At 37.8% G+C, this 18,973-nt stretch overlaps 1 protein-coding gene across 23 annotated transcripts in view; it reads left to right on the top strand.

The window, feature by feature from the left end:
• DLG1 (discs large MAGUK scaffold protein 1) overlaps positions 1-18,973 on the top strand; it is a 282,292-nt gene that overhangs the window by 23,431 nt on the left and 239,888 nt on the right. Inside the window, exon 1 of one of the 23 annotated variants that reach the window (XM_050779133.1) lies at positions 6,906-12,304. The exons of the other annotated variants lie outside the window; for them this stretch is intronic. Within the exon in view, the coding sequence (XP_050635090.1) occupies positions 12,275-12,304 (30 nt within the window). The 5' untranslated portion in view covers positions 6,906-12,274. Of the gene's footprint in view, positions 1-6,905; positions 12,305-18,973 lie in introns of those variants that run through there. 23 annotated transcript variants of the gene reach the window in all.

Genomic DNA, 18,973 nt, shown 5'->3' with positions numbered 1-18,973 from the left:
TGCTTTAATTTGAGTAGAGTTTTAGGAGGCAGTAGAGTTAAAAGTATATATTCAGCCGGGTGTGGTGGCTCACGCTTGTAATCCCAGCACTTTAGGAGGCTGAGGCGGGCGGATCACTTGAGGTCAGGAGTTCAAGACCAGCCTGACCAACATGGTGAAACCTCGTCTTTACTAACAATATAAAAATTAGCCGGTTGTTGTGGCGCGAACCTGTAATCCCAGCTACTTGGGAGGCTGAGGCAGTATGCGTGGAGGCAGAGGTTGCAGTGAGCCGAGATTGCATCACTGTCTTCCAGCCTGGGTGACAGAGTAAGACCCTGTCTCAAAAAAAATTAAATAAATAAAATAAATTAAAAAAATTATACACACACATATTTATATATTCAGTGTACCAAGTTTAATCTGAAGTTCTCTAAAAATTAACAAAAAATTTACTGAAATACTGTATAATATTCTTACATAAAGGTACACAAATCATAAAGGAATAGGTTGATTAATTACGGCATTGTGAATATACCAGGTCAAGAAAAAGAGCATGGAATGACTGCTAACAGGTTCTGGAATTAGATAGTGATGGTAGTTGTACAAGTCTATGAAAATATCAAAAATCACTGAATTGTACACTTCAAAATTTGGTGAATTTTATAGCATGTCCATTTTATCTCAGTTTAAAAAAGAAAAATACCAGCACCCCAGAAGTCTTTCTTGTACTCTTCCTATTTACTACCTGTCCCTCTTCCTCAGAGGACCATCCCAGTCTCCGTCATAGATTAGTTTTGTGTTCTTTTAAATTACATACAAACAGAATTACACAGTGTATATGCCCCCTTGTGTGTAGCTTCTTTTTTTCTTTTGTTTGGCATTTCATCTATGTAGTTAAAATTTTTCATCCTTACTGTTGTATGATATACCATTGTATGATATACCATTGTATGATATACCAAAATATATTTACACATTCTGCTGTTGACGGTCATGTGGGTTGTTTCCAGTTTTGGTTAGTGTTGCATTGAACATTCTTTTACATTCAGGTCTGCTGTAACACAACAGAACTTTCCTAAAAATCACCACACTATGAAAAATGGCACAATGAAAACCACAGGTGTTATTTGAAAAATGAGGGTAGGGGCCAAACACTTAAAACTTTGTGAGTGACGTATTAAAAGAGATTAAAACCTAATAAAAATGACAGCACAGTTTTACACTTTTTTTTTCCCCCTTAGAGGAGGTCTTGCTTTGTTCCTCAGGCTAGTGTGAGGTGGTGTGATCATAGCTGACTGCACCCTTGAACTAACGGGCTCAAGCTACCCTCTGCCTCAGCCTCCCAAGTAGCTGAGATAATAGGCGTGAGCCACTGTGCCCAGTTTATGCATGTTAAATGGTGAATACATATGTGAATACTACAGTCAACACGGCATTTTACCTTGGAAAAAAAACTCAGCTTTGCTTGTGGGAGTGTGTTGCAAAGAGTTGCAGCTTGTGAGTTCCCGTGACATGCTAGCTGGGGGAGTTATCTGAAATTGGATGAAAAGTTATAGCACCAGTTGTAGATGAGTATGAATCATAAAAATCCCATGAACTCAAGTACCTGGTAGATGTCTGAGGTGTGTGTATTTTGTGTGTTCTTATGTGGCTCATACAGTCTGGGCGCAGTGTTTCGCCTTCACCTCATCTTTCTCACAGACAAGAGTGTACCTAAGCAAACATGAAGTTTATTTTGTGTTCATATTGTTCCCTAATACATCAGTCCTACTAGAACAAGTGTTTTTTTTCAAAATGAGTTATAGCAGAACTGACTGTCATTTTTTAGGGGGCACCTATATACTCATTTTTGTTGCATATATACCCAAGCATGAAAATTGAATGCGTATGTTTAGTTTTAGTACTTAATGCCAACAGTTTTGCAAAATGATTATGCCTGTTTTCATAATTTTGGCCAGCATATGCAATATTTATTTGCTTCACATCTTTGCCAACACTAGTTAATAATTTTAACCATTCCAGTAGGTATGTTAAATATACTTTATATTGTTTTATTTGCATTTTCTCTGTCATTAACAAGATTAACAAGCACCTTTTCATATGTTTGTTGTTCATTTTGCTTTTCTTGTGAAGTGTCTGTTCAAGTTTCTTGTTTACTTTTTTTTTTTTTTTTTTTTTTTTTAAAGACAGAGTCTCGCTCTATCGCCCAGGCTGGAGTGCAGTGGCGCCATCTTGGCTCACTGCAAGCGCTGCCTTCTGGGTTCGCGCCATTCTCCTACCTCAGCCTCCGGAGTAGCTGGGACTACAGGCACCCGCCACCACGCCCAGCTAATTTTTTTATATTTTAGTAGAGACAGGGTTTCACCATGTTAGCCAGGATGGTCTCTATCTCCTGACTTTGTGATCCGCCGCCTCAGCTTCCCAAAGTGTTGGGATTACAGGTGTGAGCCATCGCGCCCGGCCCTCTTGTTTACTTTTTAATCTGTCCTTTGTCCTATTGATTTGCAGGAGTTCTTTATCTGCATATGATTCCTTTGTTAAATATATATATTGTAAAATATTTCCTTCCATTCTGAGAAATTATTTTCCTTATAATATCTTTTAAAGATGAAGATTTCTTAAAGTTAAAGTAATCCAGTTTATGGTTAATATGCTTTGTGCCTACCGAAGTGTTTTCCAACTCTAAGGTCTTTAAGCTACTCTAGTATTTGTCAGAAGCTTGCATTTTGCTTTTTCACCCTCACCTCTGTAATCGATGCTGCAATTTGTAAAATTTCACCTGAATCAGCATTTCAGTCCGTCTCCATCCTTGTCATTTAATCTAAACCACCCTCATTTTTTGACTAGGTTATTGGAATAGCCCCTTTAATTGCCCTATCTGCATTCATTCTTGCCTCTTTCAAATTTATCACCACTTTGCCTCCATGTGACATTATCTTTTATTTATTTATTAATTTTTTTTGAGACAGAGTCTCTGTTGCCCAGGCTGGAGTGCAGTGGTGCAATCTCTGCTCGCTGCAACCTCCGCCTGCTGGGTTCAAGTGATTATCCTGCCTCAGCCTCCTGAGTAACTGGGATTACAGGCACGCCCTACCACACCTGGCTAATTTTTGTGTTTTTAGTAGAGATGGGGTTTCACCGTGTTGGACAGGCTGGTCTCGAACTCCTGACCTCAAGTGATTCACCTGCCTCAGCCTCCCAAAGTGCTGGGATTATAGGTGTGAGCCAGCACTCCTGGCCCATGTAATGTTATGTTCATAAAATGCAAATTATGTCATTACTCTTTAGTGGGTTTCCATTTCTCTTAGAATGAAGTAGGAAATTCCTAGTGAGATCCCCAATTCCTAAATTATTTCACCACTGCCTGTTTTTTCCACCGTCGTCTTTTATAACTTTTTTTTTTCTTGACCACTGTTTCCTCTTGCCTCAGGGTCTCCACATAATGTTCTTTCTGCATAGAAGTCTGTTTCTACTTCTTTTGCCAATTCCTCATTTTTAGCATCTCAGTTTAAATGTCAGTTCATCCAGCCATTCATTTTTTTCAGCAGATACATATTGAGCACCTGGTATGTACCATGCAGTGAACAAGGCACTTAAACAAAGCAAGCATTTCTGTCCTCATGGAGCTTACATTCTAATGGGGAAGCCGGCAATAAACAATAAATTAGTAGATTATCTGGTATATTAGAAGGGGAGAAGTGATGTAGGAGAGAAAAGAGCAGATAAAGGGGGCTCAGGAATGCCAGATTGTGGGGATACTTTGCAATTTTAAATAGGTTATTCACTGTAGACTTCAATGAGAGGTAACATTTGTGTGAAGCGCTGGGAGATGCTGCGGCTTTCTGAGGAATAGCCAGTGCAGAGACTCTCAGGAAGGAGTGAGGCCGGAATAGATGAGAAATAGCTAGATGGCCAGTATGACTGGAGCAGAGTGAGTAAGGGAAGGCGCAGTGCGAGATGAGGTCAGTGGGTAAGACAGGTGCAGATCAGGTGAAACCATTGCAGGATTTTGGAGCAGAAGGGGAATGTTATTTGACTTAACAAAAGGATCACTCAGGCTGTTGTGTTGAAAATACAGTAGGGAAAAGGGTAGAAGTAAGGGACCTGTTGGGAGGCTGTTTTAGTAATCCAGTTAAGGGTGAATGTTGGCTTATCAACCAAAATGGTGACAGTGGAGGTGCTAAATGACTGAATTATGGATATTTTGAATGCAGAGCATGAGGATTTGAGGACAGATTGGAAACAGGTTATGAAAGTAAGACTTGAGTCAAAAAATCGCTACAAGACAGTCAAGGATCACTGCAAGGCCACTTTCTGTTGGAAGCCTTCCTTTACCTCTCAGATTCAGTCAGAGTCTTTGTTGTAGCACTTTGTACCTCTGCTTAATTATGTTCATCAGTTAAATACTCTATTATATATTATTTTGTGTGTATTTGGATCTCCACTAGACTGTAACTTCCCTGAGACTAGGAACTATCTTCTTCTTCTTTTTTTTATTTTTTATTTTTTTATTTTTTGGAGACAGGGTCTTGCTCTAGCGCTCAGGCTGGAGTGCAGTGGTGCCATCTCAGCTCACTGCAGTCTCTGCCTCCTGGGCTCAAGCAGTCCTCCTGCCTCAACGTCTCGAGTAGCTGGGACTGCAGGCACATGCTAGCATACCTGGGTAATTTTCGTAGTTTTTTATAGAGATGGGGTCTCACTGTATTGCCCAGGCTGGTCTTGAACTGTGCTTAAGCAATCCACTCGCCTTGGCCTCCCAAAGGGCTGGATTATAGGTGTGAGCCACCACACCTGCTAAACTGTCTTGCTTATTCACTGAAATATGTATAATACTTGCAGTAGTTGTTCTGTAAATATTTTTTGAATGAAGTGAGAGCTGTGGGTCTTACTGTAATTAAAGAATGGGCCAAAGGTGATTATGTTTCTTCTAAGTTTTTATTATACAGAATTTTAAAGATACAGTAAAATTGAGAGAGTAGTATAACAAACATCCATGTAGATTCACTAGTTGCTAACATTTTGTCATATTTGCTTTTCCTGTATGCGTGTATTTTTTGGAACTATTTGAAAATCAGTTGTAGACATCATGCACTTAAACTATTAAAGCTTCAGCACACATCTCCTAAGAGTAAGAATAGATATTCTTCTGTGTAATCTTAGTACCATTACCACATCTGAGAAAATTAGCAATAATTGTTCAATTTTCTGTCCAGTCTCTATTCAAAATTGTCCCCAATCTATTTTATGGGACTTTAAAAAAATCAGATTAATCAGTACACATACCATTTATGCATTTGATTGTTAGGTGTCTGGTTTTAATTGGGTTTTCCTAAAAGCAAAACCTGAGGCGGAGGGCTTAGGTGCTACTAATTTATTTAGAATTCATTCCTAGAGAGCAGAAGTGAGGGAAAGGGGGAAGAGATTATAGGAAGGGGAAAAACTAATACAAGGATGCTTCCTGCCACTAAATGTGACTGATTTTTGTATCCTTGGTATTGCGTCCCTGAGAAGCCGTGTATACTGCATGTTAGGACTCTGCAAAGAAAGAGAAAGAATTTATCTACTGGCTTCTAGTGGGCGGCAGTTCCCCCACACTTTAGGGTTGTGGATTTGTCAGTGTAGGTGATCGTAGTGTCCAGTGTTGTGGTTATCAGGAAAGCCCCAAGGGAGGAGGGTGAGAGGAGGAGATGTGGACTGGGGGCCACAGGCACAAAGTGTTGCTGAGGCTGCTCAGGATGAAAGATAAGTGTGAAGATCTGGGGGCGACTGTTGGAATGGGTTGGGAGTACACATACCACATCTGGTGCAGTGTCTCTAGTCTTTTGTCATCTAGTAGAATCGTCTTCCTTATCTTCTTTTCCCCCGCTTTAAATGACATTACCTTTTTGAAGAGACCATGCCAGTTGTTTTACAGACTGTCACACATTCTTTATTTGTCTAATTTGTTTCCTCGTGTTATTTAACTCATTCCACTAAGTCTTGTATCTCTGGTAAGAGGAAGTTAGGTGTAAAGGTTGATGAGACTCGCTTTTGGTAAGCAGACTTCATAGTGATACGCAGTGTTGTGTTTCGTATTGCATCATCAGGAAGCACACAGTGTCGGGTTGTTGCTCTTGTGGTGTCGAGTTGGATTGCTTAAAGGTGGGGACCTCCAGATCTTCCCCAGGAAAGGTACGTTTTTCTTGTTGATACTATGAAGTGTGTGTGGGGATGTACTTTGGCACCTTGTAGTGAGTCAGTTTCCACCCATTGCTGATCACTGCCAAATCACTACATTTAAGGTTTCAAAATGTGATTTTTCTCCCCAATTTTATCATTCCATTTGTATTTATTAGTTGACATTCTTCTATAACACTCTTTCTTCATCAACTAGGGATGAACTTCTGTTCCTTCTAAAAAGACAGGCTAAAGTTTACGTTACTTTCTTTGAATGATCAGTTATTTGAGTAGTTTATGTGATAATCCCCTCCAGAGATTGCGAAGTTTGCCCTTTTTCTGGATCTCTCTCTTTACAGAGTTATCACCGTATACTGAGAAATTTTTATTGACTAAATGTTTACATACATTTAAGTTTGGATGCTCATATTACTTCGTATTTGACTAGACGAATCACTTGAAGGGGTATCTGTGTTTTCTTCGGATATGCTCTGCTAGTCAAGCATGTCCTTGCCTTCCAGCAATTTTCCCAAGTTTATTTTGAGTTTTCACTGCCCCTGAACTAGAATCCATGCAAGTGATGGTTTCCATTTTTCTATTCCTAGGGGTTGCTTTTTCTTTGAGGTGTTATTTTTGAGAGGTAAGAAAGTGGACAGGCAGGTGACACATTCTTCCAGCTTTAGCCTTTTGCCCCAGAACTGGTAAAATAAAATTTGAGAAATACTGCGTGAGAAGAAAGCACATATTGTATTGATTTTAAAATATTAATATTGTAAAATATTAATACAATGTTTTGCATTAATATTTTAAAATGAATATGTTTTGTCTTCCTTTCTTAGACTCATGTGTTCCACAGGAATGGATTAAAATAATAACCATATCATTTTTCAAATAGCATAGTTTTAAAAGGCATATCACATACATTGCAGTAATTTGGGATGTCAGAGGAGCATGAATTCATTCTTGCTATAGCCTCCTAACATACATGAGGTGAGCCAGATTTTGGTTTTTAATATGTGGAGCTTATACTGTGTTTACTTTAGAATTTATCAAACTGTCATTCAGGGATGTTGGTACTGCCCAACCTTGTGGTATTACCCTATAGAAAAACTGATTGGAACTTCAGGCTTCAAGACGGATGTTTCTGTTTTTGTTTAGTAACTTTCTTGGCAGTTGTACTTACTACCTAGACAAAGGAAAATATTGCAATAAAGTTAAAATAAGGAGAGAAAGAACTAATTTTAATAGAGATAGAAATGTAATAGGCAAGTTTATTTTTTAAAAAAAGCTGTAGAAATACAGTAATATGTGGTATGATGATGTGTTGGCCAGTCACAGACCATGTGAAGTAGGATCCCTTCAGGTTATAATCCAGCTGAGAGCTGTGTGTCTCCTAGTGACTTCATCACTGTCATAGCATTGTCGTCCAGCGCATGTCAGGTGTTTGTGGTGATGCTGGTGTAAAAACCTGTTCTGCCAGTCATGTAAAAGCATAACATGTATAATTAGGTACAGTACATAATACTTAATAAATATTAACAATTATGTTACTAGTTTATGTACTATACTTTTAATAGTTGTTTTATAGAGTGTACTTCTACTTATTTTAGAAAAAAGTTAACTGTAAAACGGCCTCAGGCAGGTACTTCTGGAGGTATTCCAGAAGAAGACATTTATTACTGAAGAAAGAAAAACACGTTTCTGTAAATTTAGTATAGATCAGCCTGGGCAGCATAGGGAGACCCCATCCCTACCAAAAAAAAAAAAAAAAAAAAAAAGGTGTGGTTGGTGGCTCATGCCTGTAGTCCCAGCTACTTGGGAGTATGAAGTGGGAGAATTGCTTGAGCCCAGGAGGTCAAGGCTGCAGTGAGCTTTGATCAGTCCACTGCATTTCCAGCCTGGGCAACAGAGCAAGACCCTGTCTCCAAAAAAAGAAATGTTATAAAAGAAGGGGAACAACTGTCATATTATGCCAAAAAAAAGAGAAAGCTGTTAATCTAGGAGAAAACTCAGCAAAACATTACACAGTTACTGAGAAAATAAAAGTCTGTGAAAGCTAAAGTACGTCACATTGGTTAGATCTATGTGTTCCAAGAAGACACCCCCAATTAGTTTTGAATTACGTGTTTTGATTATGTGACATTTTCAGTAACTCATCATTTAAATAATCTTGATTGCTCTATATCTGTATCTGCGCTTATGACTATTTTTAGTGTTAGAACAGTGATATCTCATGTGCTCCTAAACCTCCTCCCCACTCCTGTTTTTTGGATTTCCAGAGTGATGTGTGTTTATTGCAAAATTTCCTAACTTTATATGTTTTCAATTATGTGAAAGTCATATCAGAGAACAAATACTAACAGCTTCTGTTATGCTCTTAATCCCTTTTTCTTGATTAGAATCTCATTCTTTTTCATTATGGAATATCTGTAACCTCTTTCTCTGTCTTGGGCCTCTGTTCCCCTCTTTATTTTATCCTGTAAATATATTCAAAGATTCCATTAGAAGAAAAAAGTACTTCTCAGTAGGACCCTAAGTAGTAATAAACATATAGGATTAGCTGAACAAATACATACAAGTGGTTAAAAGAGGTTATCTCGGGAAAATAATACAAAAGAGACTTTCAACATTATTCATCTGTCTTTATAAGTGTGTTTAAGGTGTGCCTGAATTATCTGTGTAGTTAGATAATTTTTTTTTAAAGTAAATAAAGGGAAAAAGAGAACAGTTAATGTGGAGAAGGAGGGTCAGAAGCTAGGTTACAGAATATTGGGAATGAGAAGAAAAGGAAGAAGAAAAGGCAAACTACGTTTTCAAGAAGATTAGCTAAGAAGAGAAGGAATGCTATAGGGTCTTACGAAGAAGTCCATTTTTCTCCCTTTTTCCTAATGGCATCTTTGAACATATTATATTTATAAGATAAAGAAGGGAACAGAGGCCCAAGATACAAAAAGAGGTTATAGACATTGTATGAAGGGAGAATGAGATTCCAAAAGAGAAAAGGATCAAGGGCATAACAGAGGCTGTTCGCATATGTTATCGATTTTTTGGTGGCATTTGCTACTGTCTACTCTGTGCTTTGGAAAATTTTTTATCTTCTTGGCAACTGTTTGCCCTGTTGGTTTTCCTTCATTTTGTGTTTTTTTTTTTTTTTAAGATTTTAATCATGGAGAAACTGTAGTGAATATTATAAATATCCATGTATTTACTAGTACCTTAAGAAGATAAAATAGTGTAAGTATAGTTGAAGTATCTTGTGTTTTCCACTGTAATGACGTTCTCCTGCCTTGTTCCCCAGAATTAACCTTTGTCTTGAATTTGGTGCTTGTCACTCACGTGTACTGTTTATCGTTACAGTTTTCTTTACCTTTCTTGTGCTTGGGATTCATTGAGTTTCTTGGATCTGTGGGTTTATAGTTTTTACCTAGTTTTTAGACGTTTTTCACCAATTATTTCTACAAATATTTTTTCTCTTCCCTCCCCTTTGCTTTCAGGGATTCCAATTACATGTATATTGGTTTGATTGACTTTGTCTACAGTTCACTGATATGATTAATCTTTTTTCAGTCTTTTTCGTTGGTATGTTAAATTTTAGACAATTTCCGTTACTAAGTCTTCAGGTTCATTAATCTTCTGAAGTATCTAGTCTACTGTTAAGTCTCAGTCGGTTTTTCATTTCAGACAATTTAGCCCTAGAAGCTTGATTTAGTTTCTCTTCTCTTCTCCTCTCCCTGTCCCTCTTTTTGGAGACAAGGTCTCGCTGCATCACCCAGGCTGCAGTGCAGTAATGGAGTCATGGCCCACTGCATCCTCAGTCTCCTGGGTTTGAGCAGTCCTATTGCCTCAGCCTCCCAAGTACCTGGGGCTACACATGTTTACCACCAGACTGGGTCTCAATAGTTTCATTTTTGTCTCATTAACACACTCAAGCTTTTCTCTATCTTCATAAACATAAGGGACAGAGTTAAAGTAACTTTTAAAATGTTTTTGTCTGCTGATTTCTATTATGTGTCATTTCTGGGTCAGTTTTTATTGATTGATTTTTTTCCCCCTCTTCTCTGGGTTGTGTTTCCTTGCTGCTTTTCGTGCTTGGCAATTTTGATGAATTTGGCAGAAGGGTCCCAAGTGCAGGAGCTTCTATCCTGGTAAAGTTGGAGTTCTCAGCCTTCCCAGCATGCCTTTGCCAACCCAAAAGCACATCCCACGTTGTTAAGAGTTTTTATAGAGCTTGATATCCAGCCCCCCAACCCCTGCCCCTCCGGAGGTTGGTGGGTGGAGCTGAAAGTCCCACCCCTCTGATCCCGTGGTCTTTCCTTATCCTGAGGCTTTCTAGGGGTCTCACTTTAAGTGACCTCATGAGCATTAGCTGTTATCCAAAGGGCTTGTCATGAATAAAAAAAGACCTTCCCATTACTAGGAATTTCTAAGAGTTTTAGGCACTCTGTGACAGAAAAAAGACTGAATATATTTTGTATTATACCATAATAGATATATAGCTGTAGCTGGCATTTATTGAGCACTGTTGCCCTGTTTATTGCCACTATTGACTTAACATGTCAGCATTATTCTAAGTGCCCTGTGTATATTATTTAATCCTCACGTAACAACCCCATTAGATAAAGTAAGGTAAGGTCCCATTGGGCCTGTCTCAAGTATATCCTGTTAGGCTTTAAATAAAAGACTGATCTGATACATACTAATAATAGTAATAACAACATTGATAATGCTTACTATTTGATAGGTTCTACCAAATGGTATATATGTATTAACCCCTTTTCATAACCCTTACAGTGAAATGTGGTTTAGTCTGTAAGTTGTTGGTGCAGTCCCTGTGTATTGGAAATGTTAGGAGGAGGAATAGGGTATAAGAGGCAAGTAGGAACAGTTCAGTTGTTTGAACTTGAGGTCATTCATAATATCTGTAAACTATGAGGAAACTTTGTGGACAAAAATTGCAAATGATGCTATGCATTGAAAATTTTTTAGAAATTTTTTTGGATTTTAAAGTTTTTTTACAGACAGGGGTCTTGCTTTGTTGCCCAGGCTGGAGTGCAGTGGTGCAGTTACAGCCTCACTGCATCCTCAAACTCCTGGGCTCAAGCCATTGTCCAGTTTCAGCCTCCCAAGTAGCTAGGACTACAGGCACAGGCCACCACATGTAGCTAACCTTACTATGGCATTTGTGTAGGGGCGTGTGGCTGGAAACTTATGATACTGAAGGCCAGTTGCATATCCCTCTGCCATGTCCCGTTAGCCTGTCTAGCTCCAGTCCTAATGATCTTGGAGACAGGACAGGAATTCACAAAGTTAGTTGACTTAAAAATGAAGACTTCTTGAGTTTGAAAGGTTACATAGTTTTAACTATCTTTTTGTGGTGGTTTTTTTGGTGTGTGGGGGATCAGTGAAATGGATTTAGTAAGGCAATAAAGTTAAAATTTGCCTTTGTTGGTAAAATGTTATTTATTCACTTTTTTAGCAAAGAAAAAAAAGGCAGGATTTAGAGATAATATTTTAAATTACTGTGTTTTGTTTTTCCTGCTCCCCTTCTCAAAAAAACCACATGGAATATTCCATTCATTACTGCTCGAGAAAGTCATTACTTTGCAGGCTGCAGTTGCTGAAATGGTTTAGTGGAAGAAATGTTTGCCTGCATATTTTTAGTGATTTTTTTTTTTTTTGGTAGTTGTCATTTGAGTATCCAAACTGTAGCTAACAAGGAGAAGCAGATTTAAATTTATATCAGGGAAGCCTCTTTGTGGAGCATTTCATCAGATGACTTCCTGTCAACCTCGTATCTTGAAAAGAGGGATTAATGAAACAGCCTCTGAAGAAGCAGTGGACTCTTGTGGAATAAGCCCTGACATCTTCCACAGTGTTTTGTGGGATAATTTCAAGTTCTTCAGATACAGATTACATAAAGAAGATTGTAGGGCACGTGACAGACTCTGGTTTCTTGTATTTTAGATAGTAGAAAAATTGCTATCTCTAAGAATGGATCCTGGAGAGATACAGTTACAGTTATAACTTTTCCGTTTATGATTTTATCTCACAACTTTATTTTTATTTACATTTTTTGTTCAACTAGGCAACTTAAAATAGTTTTGCTTTATGTATAAAATATTGTAATGGTAGAGTAATGGATTGCCTGTGCATTGTCACCACAAAGGTAAGATATAATATGCTTTTCTGTATTTCATTGGTAGTGACAGATGTGAGAGACCCTTTGTTCAGTGTATTTTAAAAATAAGGTGTAACCATTGTCATACATTTGAAAATAGATATGTGAATCCCTGTGATGCTTAGTTTATATCCTTTAGAAAAGGCAATCTTTTGAAATGTGTTTTAGATAGCTAAAATGTGTTACACAGATATTTTTTTCCCTGAGATTTTCAGGAAGCCTTTCTCCCAACAGCAAAGGTCTGTAAAGCCTTGATTATATTTAAATCTTCTAAATATATTCTCAGAGTTATTCTCCTCCTCTTTATTTTGTGTCCCAACATGCCATGCTAGTTGAAAGTATAACTCATCTTGAGAACATTTTCTGGACTCTTCCATCTATTATAATTATAGTTAATTTTTTGTATTTTTAAGAAGAGGAAAATAGTCAGGTGCTGATTGTGTTGCCTTTAGAAAGATGTTGATGTGGATTTAGAATGATTAGACTTGTACAGGCACTCTTTCAGAGTACTTGTTTTGAAGTCTGTTTTGCTCATTGTCTTCAAAGTGCAGCATGCTTCACTTAATCTCTAAGTTTGGCTTCTTTTATTTTTGAGCACCAGTTTGCAGACATTGTGTGATGGTGTTATTATACATTCAGTGTGCTTACATTTAAAATTTATCCATTGGTTTTTAAAATATGGAATAATTTACCTTTTTTATTTCTATGCACTTAACAATGTCTCATAGTGATTGCTAGACAAACTTGTTGAGATTTTAAAATTATGTTCAGTAATAAAAGAGTAGGTAAATTTGTAAATTCTAAAAATAGGCTGTTACTCTTCCTGTATAGTGAATTATTTTTCATAAGAGGAAAAGCAGGAAAATTGATGGAAATTAGTTTTCTTTTCTTGTTGTTCACAGAGTTCTAGTTCGAACAGTAGTTTCTGATCGGATACAGACATGCCCATTGTCTGTTTCCATCCCGTTTATAAGGAGATGTCTTCTCTGTGCCTCTAGGTAATTGTCATGTTGAAATATTCTTACTGAATGTTTAAAGGGCACAGAAGCCTGGAAAACAGGGTTGTTGCTGCTTTTTCCCTCTCTAGATTTTTTTCGTGGTTGTCTGTGTTGGTTCTCCCCTGTGATTTACCTTTCATCATTTCATTCACTTTGGTTTTATTTCCAATATTATGGCAAGGTTATTTGAAATGATCTGTCTCCTCTCTCTGCTCCATCTTCCTTGATAGACTTAGACTTTTTTTGCATTGACCCTTTTTTAGCAAAAGAGGGTCTATTTTGCTTAAAAAAATTAGATGTAATCATTATCCTAAAGTATTTATAAATTTTTATTATGTAACTGTTAAAGCAAAAATAGAGAAGGATGTAGGTTGGAAATTAGAAGCCTAAAACATTGTTTGTAGTTGCTTTTGAAAAAGCTAAATTAAAATAATTTATTCTGTTATTAGAAATAAACCCTTTGAACATATTTAACCAATGGTTCTAGCAGGAAGAGCAAAATTCTTGATTTTCTTTTCAACTAAAGGCTGCAGTGTGTACCCCATCCCTTGTTCTTCTCTCCCTTTTCTGGTCTTACAGAGCTTTGTGGTTTTATATGTGTTTTAAAAGTCTGACAGTGTAGTTGATGTAATTTTATCATGTTAATACTAAAACACCTTTCCAAGTGAAATTTTTTTCATCATCCGCCTCCCCTCTCTCCCACTTGTGTAGGCACGGTGAACTAGGTAGGCACGCTGCATCATTGCTACCATGGATACCCTTAAGTACAGGCATGTGGGTTGAGCTAAAGCAATGATGATTAGTTTTTTGGTTGTCCCCCCCCCCGTAACTATATGTTCTTCACAATGAAGACTCTTATTTTAAAACGTTTGCAAATGACAAGGTTGTGAGATGTGATGACTAAATCATCACTGCTACTGAGCTGCCAAGTCTTGGTCTCCATTTACTAATTTAAGACTGTCATAAATAGCTCTACATTCCTTTTCTGATTAATATGTTTTAAACCCAAGTGTAATGTTTGTTTTGTTTTGCCTTTTAGTGAAAATGAAAATGTACTTCTCTTTGAATTTAAAAAAAAAAAAAAAAACTCTTCTGGATTTAGATATTTTGTAGGACAAAAAGATGCTAGTGAGCATTTCTACCATGGCAGCATTTCTGATTATTGTTCGTACACTTATATACATTGTTATGTACTTTAATCAGCTTGGATACAGTATTTTGTGCTTTTCCACGTAGTGTCTAAGAGATATTTATTTTTGTGTTTGTAAGTTCTTGGTTCTTAGCTAGCTGCTTTGCAAACATGTCCGTTGAGGTGGAGTTAATATTGTTAGAGGCCAGGCAGAGAAGTGTCATTTTCGTCAGGCTTGTAATCACTGTAGGAAAATTAACTCAGAGCATAAAAGGCCCAACAAGAGTGATTTAGGATTATTGTTATATATGGTATATTTTCTTATGTTAGCAATAAAGCACTCTGCTTAAACTGCAGCTGAGGGCATTCGTGTTCTTTAGCATGGAGGATTCCCAGCTGTCAAGTAACTTCTGAGAGTTGCATAACTTTAGTACCAGAATTTCTGGTAGTAGGATCATATCTTTCTCCATCTTTTGTTGTACTGCTTGCTGATCAGCTAAACAGAAAGGGGATGTTCTCTCTCTCTCTTCATTTTAGGGTTGTTTAGCAGTTTAGGTAGCAGGAGAAAAACCTGAAAAGAAAAAAATGTTTCGTGTATGTCCTTAATTAAGAAAAGAGAAAATAAACATTCATATTTCAGGAGATTCTCTTACACTCAGTGCCAGTTGTTACATTTTTTTATTATTGAACTTATTTTCCAAAACCGTGGAGTCCATGTTAAGTGCCATTAGGGCAGTGTTTGAGGTATGTACAGTCTTGAGCATCTCTCCCAATTAAGGAATTGGCAATCCATATATTTTAGAAGCTGCAGACCAGGTTTTCATTATTTTTGTTAACAGAACTTTTTTTTAGGTCTTGTGAGGTGTTTCCTTCGCTTTGAGTTTGAGATCTTTCCCACCCCAGACAGGGTCTTGCTCTGTCACCCAGGCTGGAGTGCAGTGGCGTGATCTTGGCTCACTGCAGCGTCCGCTTCCTGGGCTCAAGTAATCCTCCCACTTCAGCCTCCGAGATGCTTTGAGATCTTTAGGCAGAATAGTTTCCTCTCTTTGGAAGCTTTTTAGGCCAAATCTTACCCTTCAGATTCCAGTTTGTAGACTGCTTCCTCAGGGAAACCCTGTGATCCCCGTTACGTTAGGTTCCTCTGCTTCTGTGAGTGTGCCCATTCTCCTTCCTTCGTGCCGCACAGCGTGCCGCTTATTTGTGCGATCCTTCAGGAATGTATGTGTCTCTCATTGGCCCGTAAGTGTTAGAAAAAAGTAAAGCTTTTGTTCTCCATGATATCTCTGGTGACTGACCACGTGCCTGATACATAGTAGATACTTAGTAAGTTCACTAATTGTTAAAAGAATGAAGCTTTGGAGCAGATGGTAGAAATTTATGGATTAAAAAGTATTTTAGTTTTTAATGCATTTAAAGTCCCATTTTGAATATAGTTATAGATTGACATCCTGGAATATCATCATTAACATTTATCTATTATTCTGTATTTATAATGCATTCAAACGGATCGAGAAAGTGGCTTATCCTCTTACTGTTTTTCCATGTATTTCCTAGTTTATGGTGGAAAGGTAGTATGTCATCATGTCTTGACACATAAACATTTGACTGATATTTGACCGATATTTAACTTAAATATTTGGTTGATTTGTTAACTTTGTTGTATATTTGTTTCTGGCTTATATGGGAGACTGAATCCTTTTTCATTTTATCGGGTGTGCTTCTGTCTGTAGACTCAACTTTAGCACTGTCCAGTAGAACTTCATACAGTGATGGAAATGTTGTCTATCTTTGCTGTCCTGTCCACTGGCACTTGAAACGGAGTGGCTAGTTCGACAGAGAAGCTGAATTTTAACTTTAATTAATTTAAATAGACTTAAGTTATTAGTCTATAACAGCCATTCCCACACACCAGCCAACTCTTCACTTATATTTTAAACAATTTTTGAGTAGATAATAAACTCACATAATTTAAAAATCAAAACTATCATATGAAAGTTTATGTCGATATGCCTCACTTCTATATCTTCCCCCCAACTCCTATAGGAAACTATTCTTTGTTAGTTTCTATTTATCTTTCTAGTCTTTATACAAATACAAGTAAATAAGAATGCTTTTATTTCTGTCTTTCCTTACACAATAAGTAATGTGTTTTATAGAATATTTTGCCTCTTGGTGGCTTTACTTGCAGTATCCTGAAGGTCTCTCCATTTTAATACGTAGAGCTTTTCCTCATCCATTTTTACAGAAATATATTTGATCATATGAATGTACCATAGTTTATTAGCCATTTTAAATAAATGACCTGGCTGGGCACAGTGGCTCACATTTGTAATCCTAGCACTTTGGGAGGCTGAGGTTAGGAGTTTGAGACTAGCCTGGCCAACATGATGAAACCTTGTCTCCACTAAAAATAGAAAAACTAGCCGGGCGTGGTGGCGCATGCCTGTAATCCCAGCTACTCAGGAGGCTGAGGCACAAGAGTCACTTGAACCCAGGAGGCAGAAGTTGCAGCCAGCCAAGATCACGCCACTGCGCTCCAGCCTGGGTGACATAGTGAGACTCCGTCTCTAAATAAATAAATGACTGACCTGTAACAACCAGTTCTATTGGAAAAAGATGAAAGTTGGATCCATACCTAATACTGTATATCAGGAAAAAAAAAAGCTCAAAATGTTCGAAAGATATATGCTATGGTGTGAATGATGGTGTCCCCTCCAGAATTCATGTTGAAACTTAATCCCCAGTGCCACAGTGTTGAGATGTTGTGGCCGTTGAGAGATGATTAAGTCACGAGTAGGATTAGTGCCCTTATGAAAAGGGCTTGAGGCAGAAGGGAGGGCTCTTTCACCCTTTGCTGTGTGAGGAAATAAGTGTTCTTCTCTGGAGAGTGCCGCAGCAAAGTGCCATTTTGGAAGCAGAAGCAGCCCTCGCCAGACGCTGGTCTTGCCAGTGTCTTGGTCTTGGTCTTCGCTGCCTCCAGAAACCTGAGAAATAAATTGTTATTGTTTATGAATTACCTAGTCTGTGGTATTTTGTTATAGTAGCACAAATAGACTAAGACAATATAAATGTATTTTTGCTGGACAGTAAATTTCTTTCTCATCTTTTACACTTATAAGCTACTTCAGTAAACAACTTTGTATGTATGCCATTTTATATTTTTGCAGGCATTTCGGTATGGTATGGGATTACTGGTTCACAGAGTATATGCAGATGTAGTTTTGTTACCTGTTGTCAGATTCCCCTCCATAGGAGTTGTGCCATTTGGTATTTCCACCGGCCGTGTTGGAGAATCTTTCCCTGCAACTTTAGCGACAGAATGTGTTTTCAAATTTTATGTTTTTGCCAATTTGCTTAATGAGAAATGGCATATAAGTATAGTTTTAATTTTCATTTCTTCTACATATTTAAACATGGTTTATTACATATTTTTTTCTATTGGGATGTTGGTCTTTTTCATCTCAGTTTCTGGGAGCTCAGTATCTGTCAGGGAGATTAGCTTTTGTCTCTGATGTCAGTTGCAGTTTTTTTAATCCCACACTTTGTCATTTTTTTATTTATGGTGTTATCAGTGCTTTCTTCTCTTCTCTTCCCCTCCTTCTTCTCTCCCCTCTCATCTTCTTCTCCCCTCTTTTTTCTTTCCCCTCTTGGCTAGCTTCTGCATTTGGGTCATAGTAAGACCTTACACATTCCAGAATTAAAAAGAAGTCACCCAGGTTTTCTTTTGGTTACTTTATGTAGGATTTCACTTTTAAATCTCTGGACCATTTTCGGTTTATCCTGATGCATAGTGTTAGTTGTGTAACCAGTGTAATATTTTTCCAGATAGGTACCCATTGTTCCAATGTCTTTTTTTTTTTTTTCTTTTTTGAGACGGAGTTCCACTCTGTCGCCCAGGCTGGAGTGCAGTGGTGCCATCTCAGCTCACTGCAAGCTCCACCTCCCGGGTTCACGCCATTCTCCTGCCTCAGCCTCCTGAGTAGCTGGGATTACAGGTGCCCGCCACCACGCCCGGCTAATTTTTTGTACTTTTAGTAGGGATGGGGTTTCACCATGTTAGCCAGGATGGTCTCGATCTTCTGACCCTGTGATCCACCCACCTCAGCCTCCCAAAGTGCTGGGATTACAGGCGTGAGCCACGATGTCCGGCCCCAATGTCATTTTATTAAGAAGTCTGTATTTATTTTCCTCCTCTGAATTGAGATGCTACCTTTTGACAAATAATAAGTTCTCATGTGTATTTGGGTATGTTTCTGGATATTTGATTCTGTGTTTCACTAGTCTGTCTGTTCATGAACCAGATTGACAGTTCTTTACTTACTGAAGCTTTATATAGTATACTTTAACATCTAATAGGGTTATCCTCTATCATTGCTTCTCTGTCTTAGAGCTTTTCTTAAAAAAAAAAAAAAAAAAAAAGATTCTTGTTTATTTTTCTGTATACACTTTAGAATCAATTTATCTAGTCCAAGAAAAAAGCATTTGGGCTTTAGGGACACCCTCTAAATTTAAAGTAGTACACAATGAGGA

This window comes from Macaca thibetana, chromosome 2 (assembly GCF_024542745.1).
Source record: "Macaca thibetana thibetana isolate TM-01 chromosome 2, ASM2454274v1, whole genome shotgun sequence".
NCBI lineage: Eukaryota > Metazoa > Chordata > Mammalia > Primates > Cercopithecidae > Macaca > Macaca thibetana.
The sequence above is the reverse complement of the archived record's forward strand: the minus strand, read 5'-3'. Positions and strand labels throughout refer to the sequence as shown.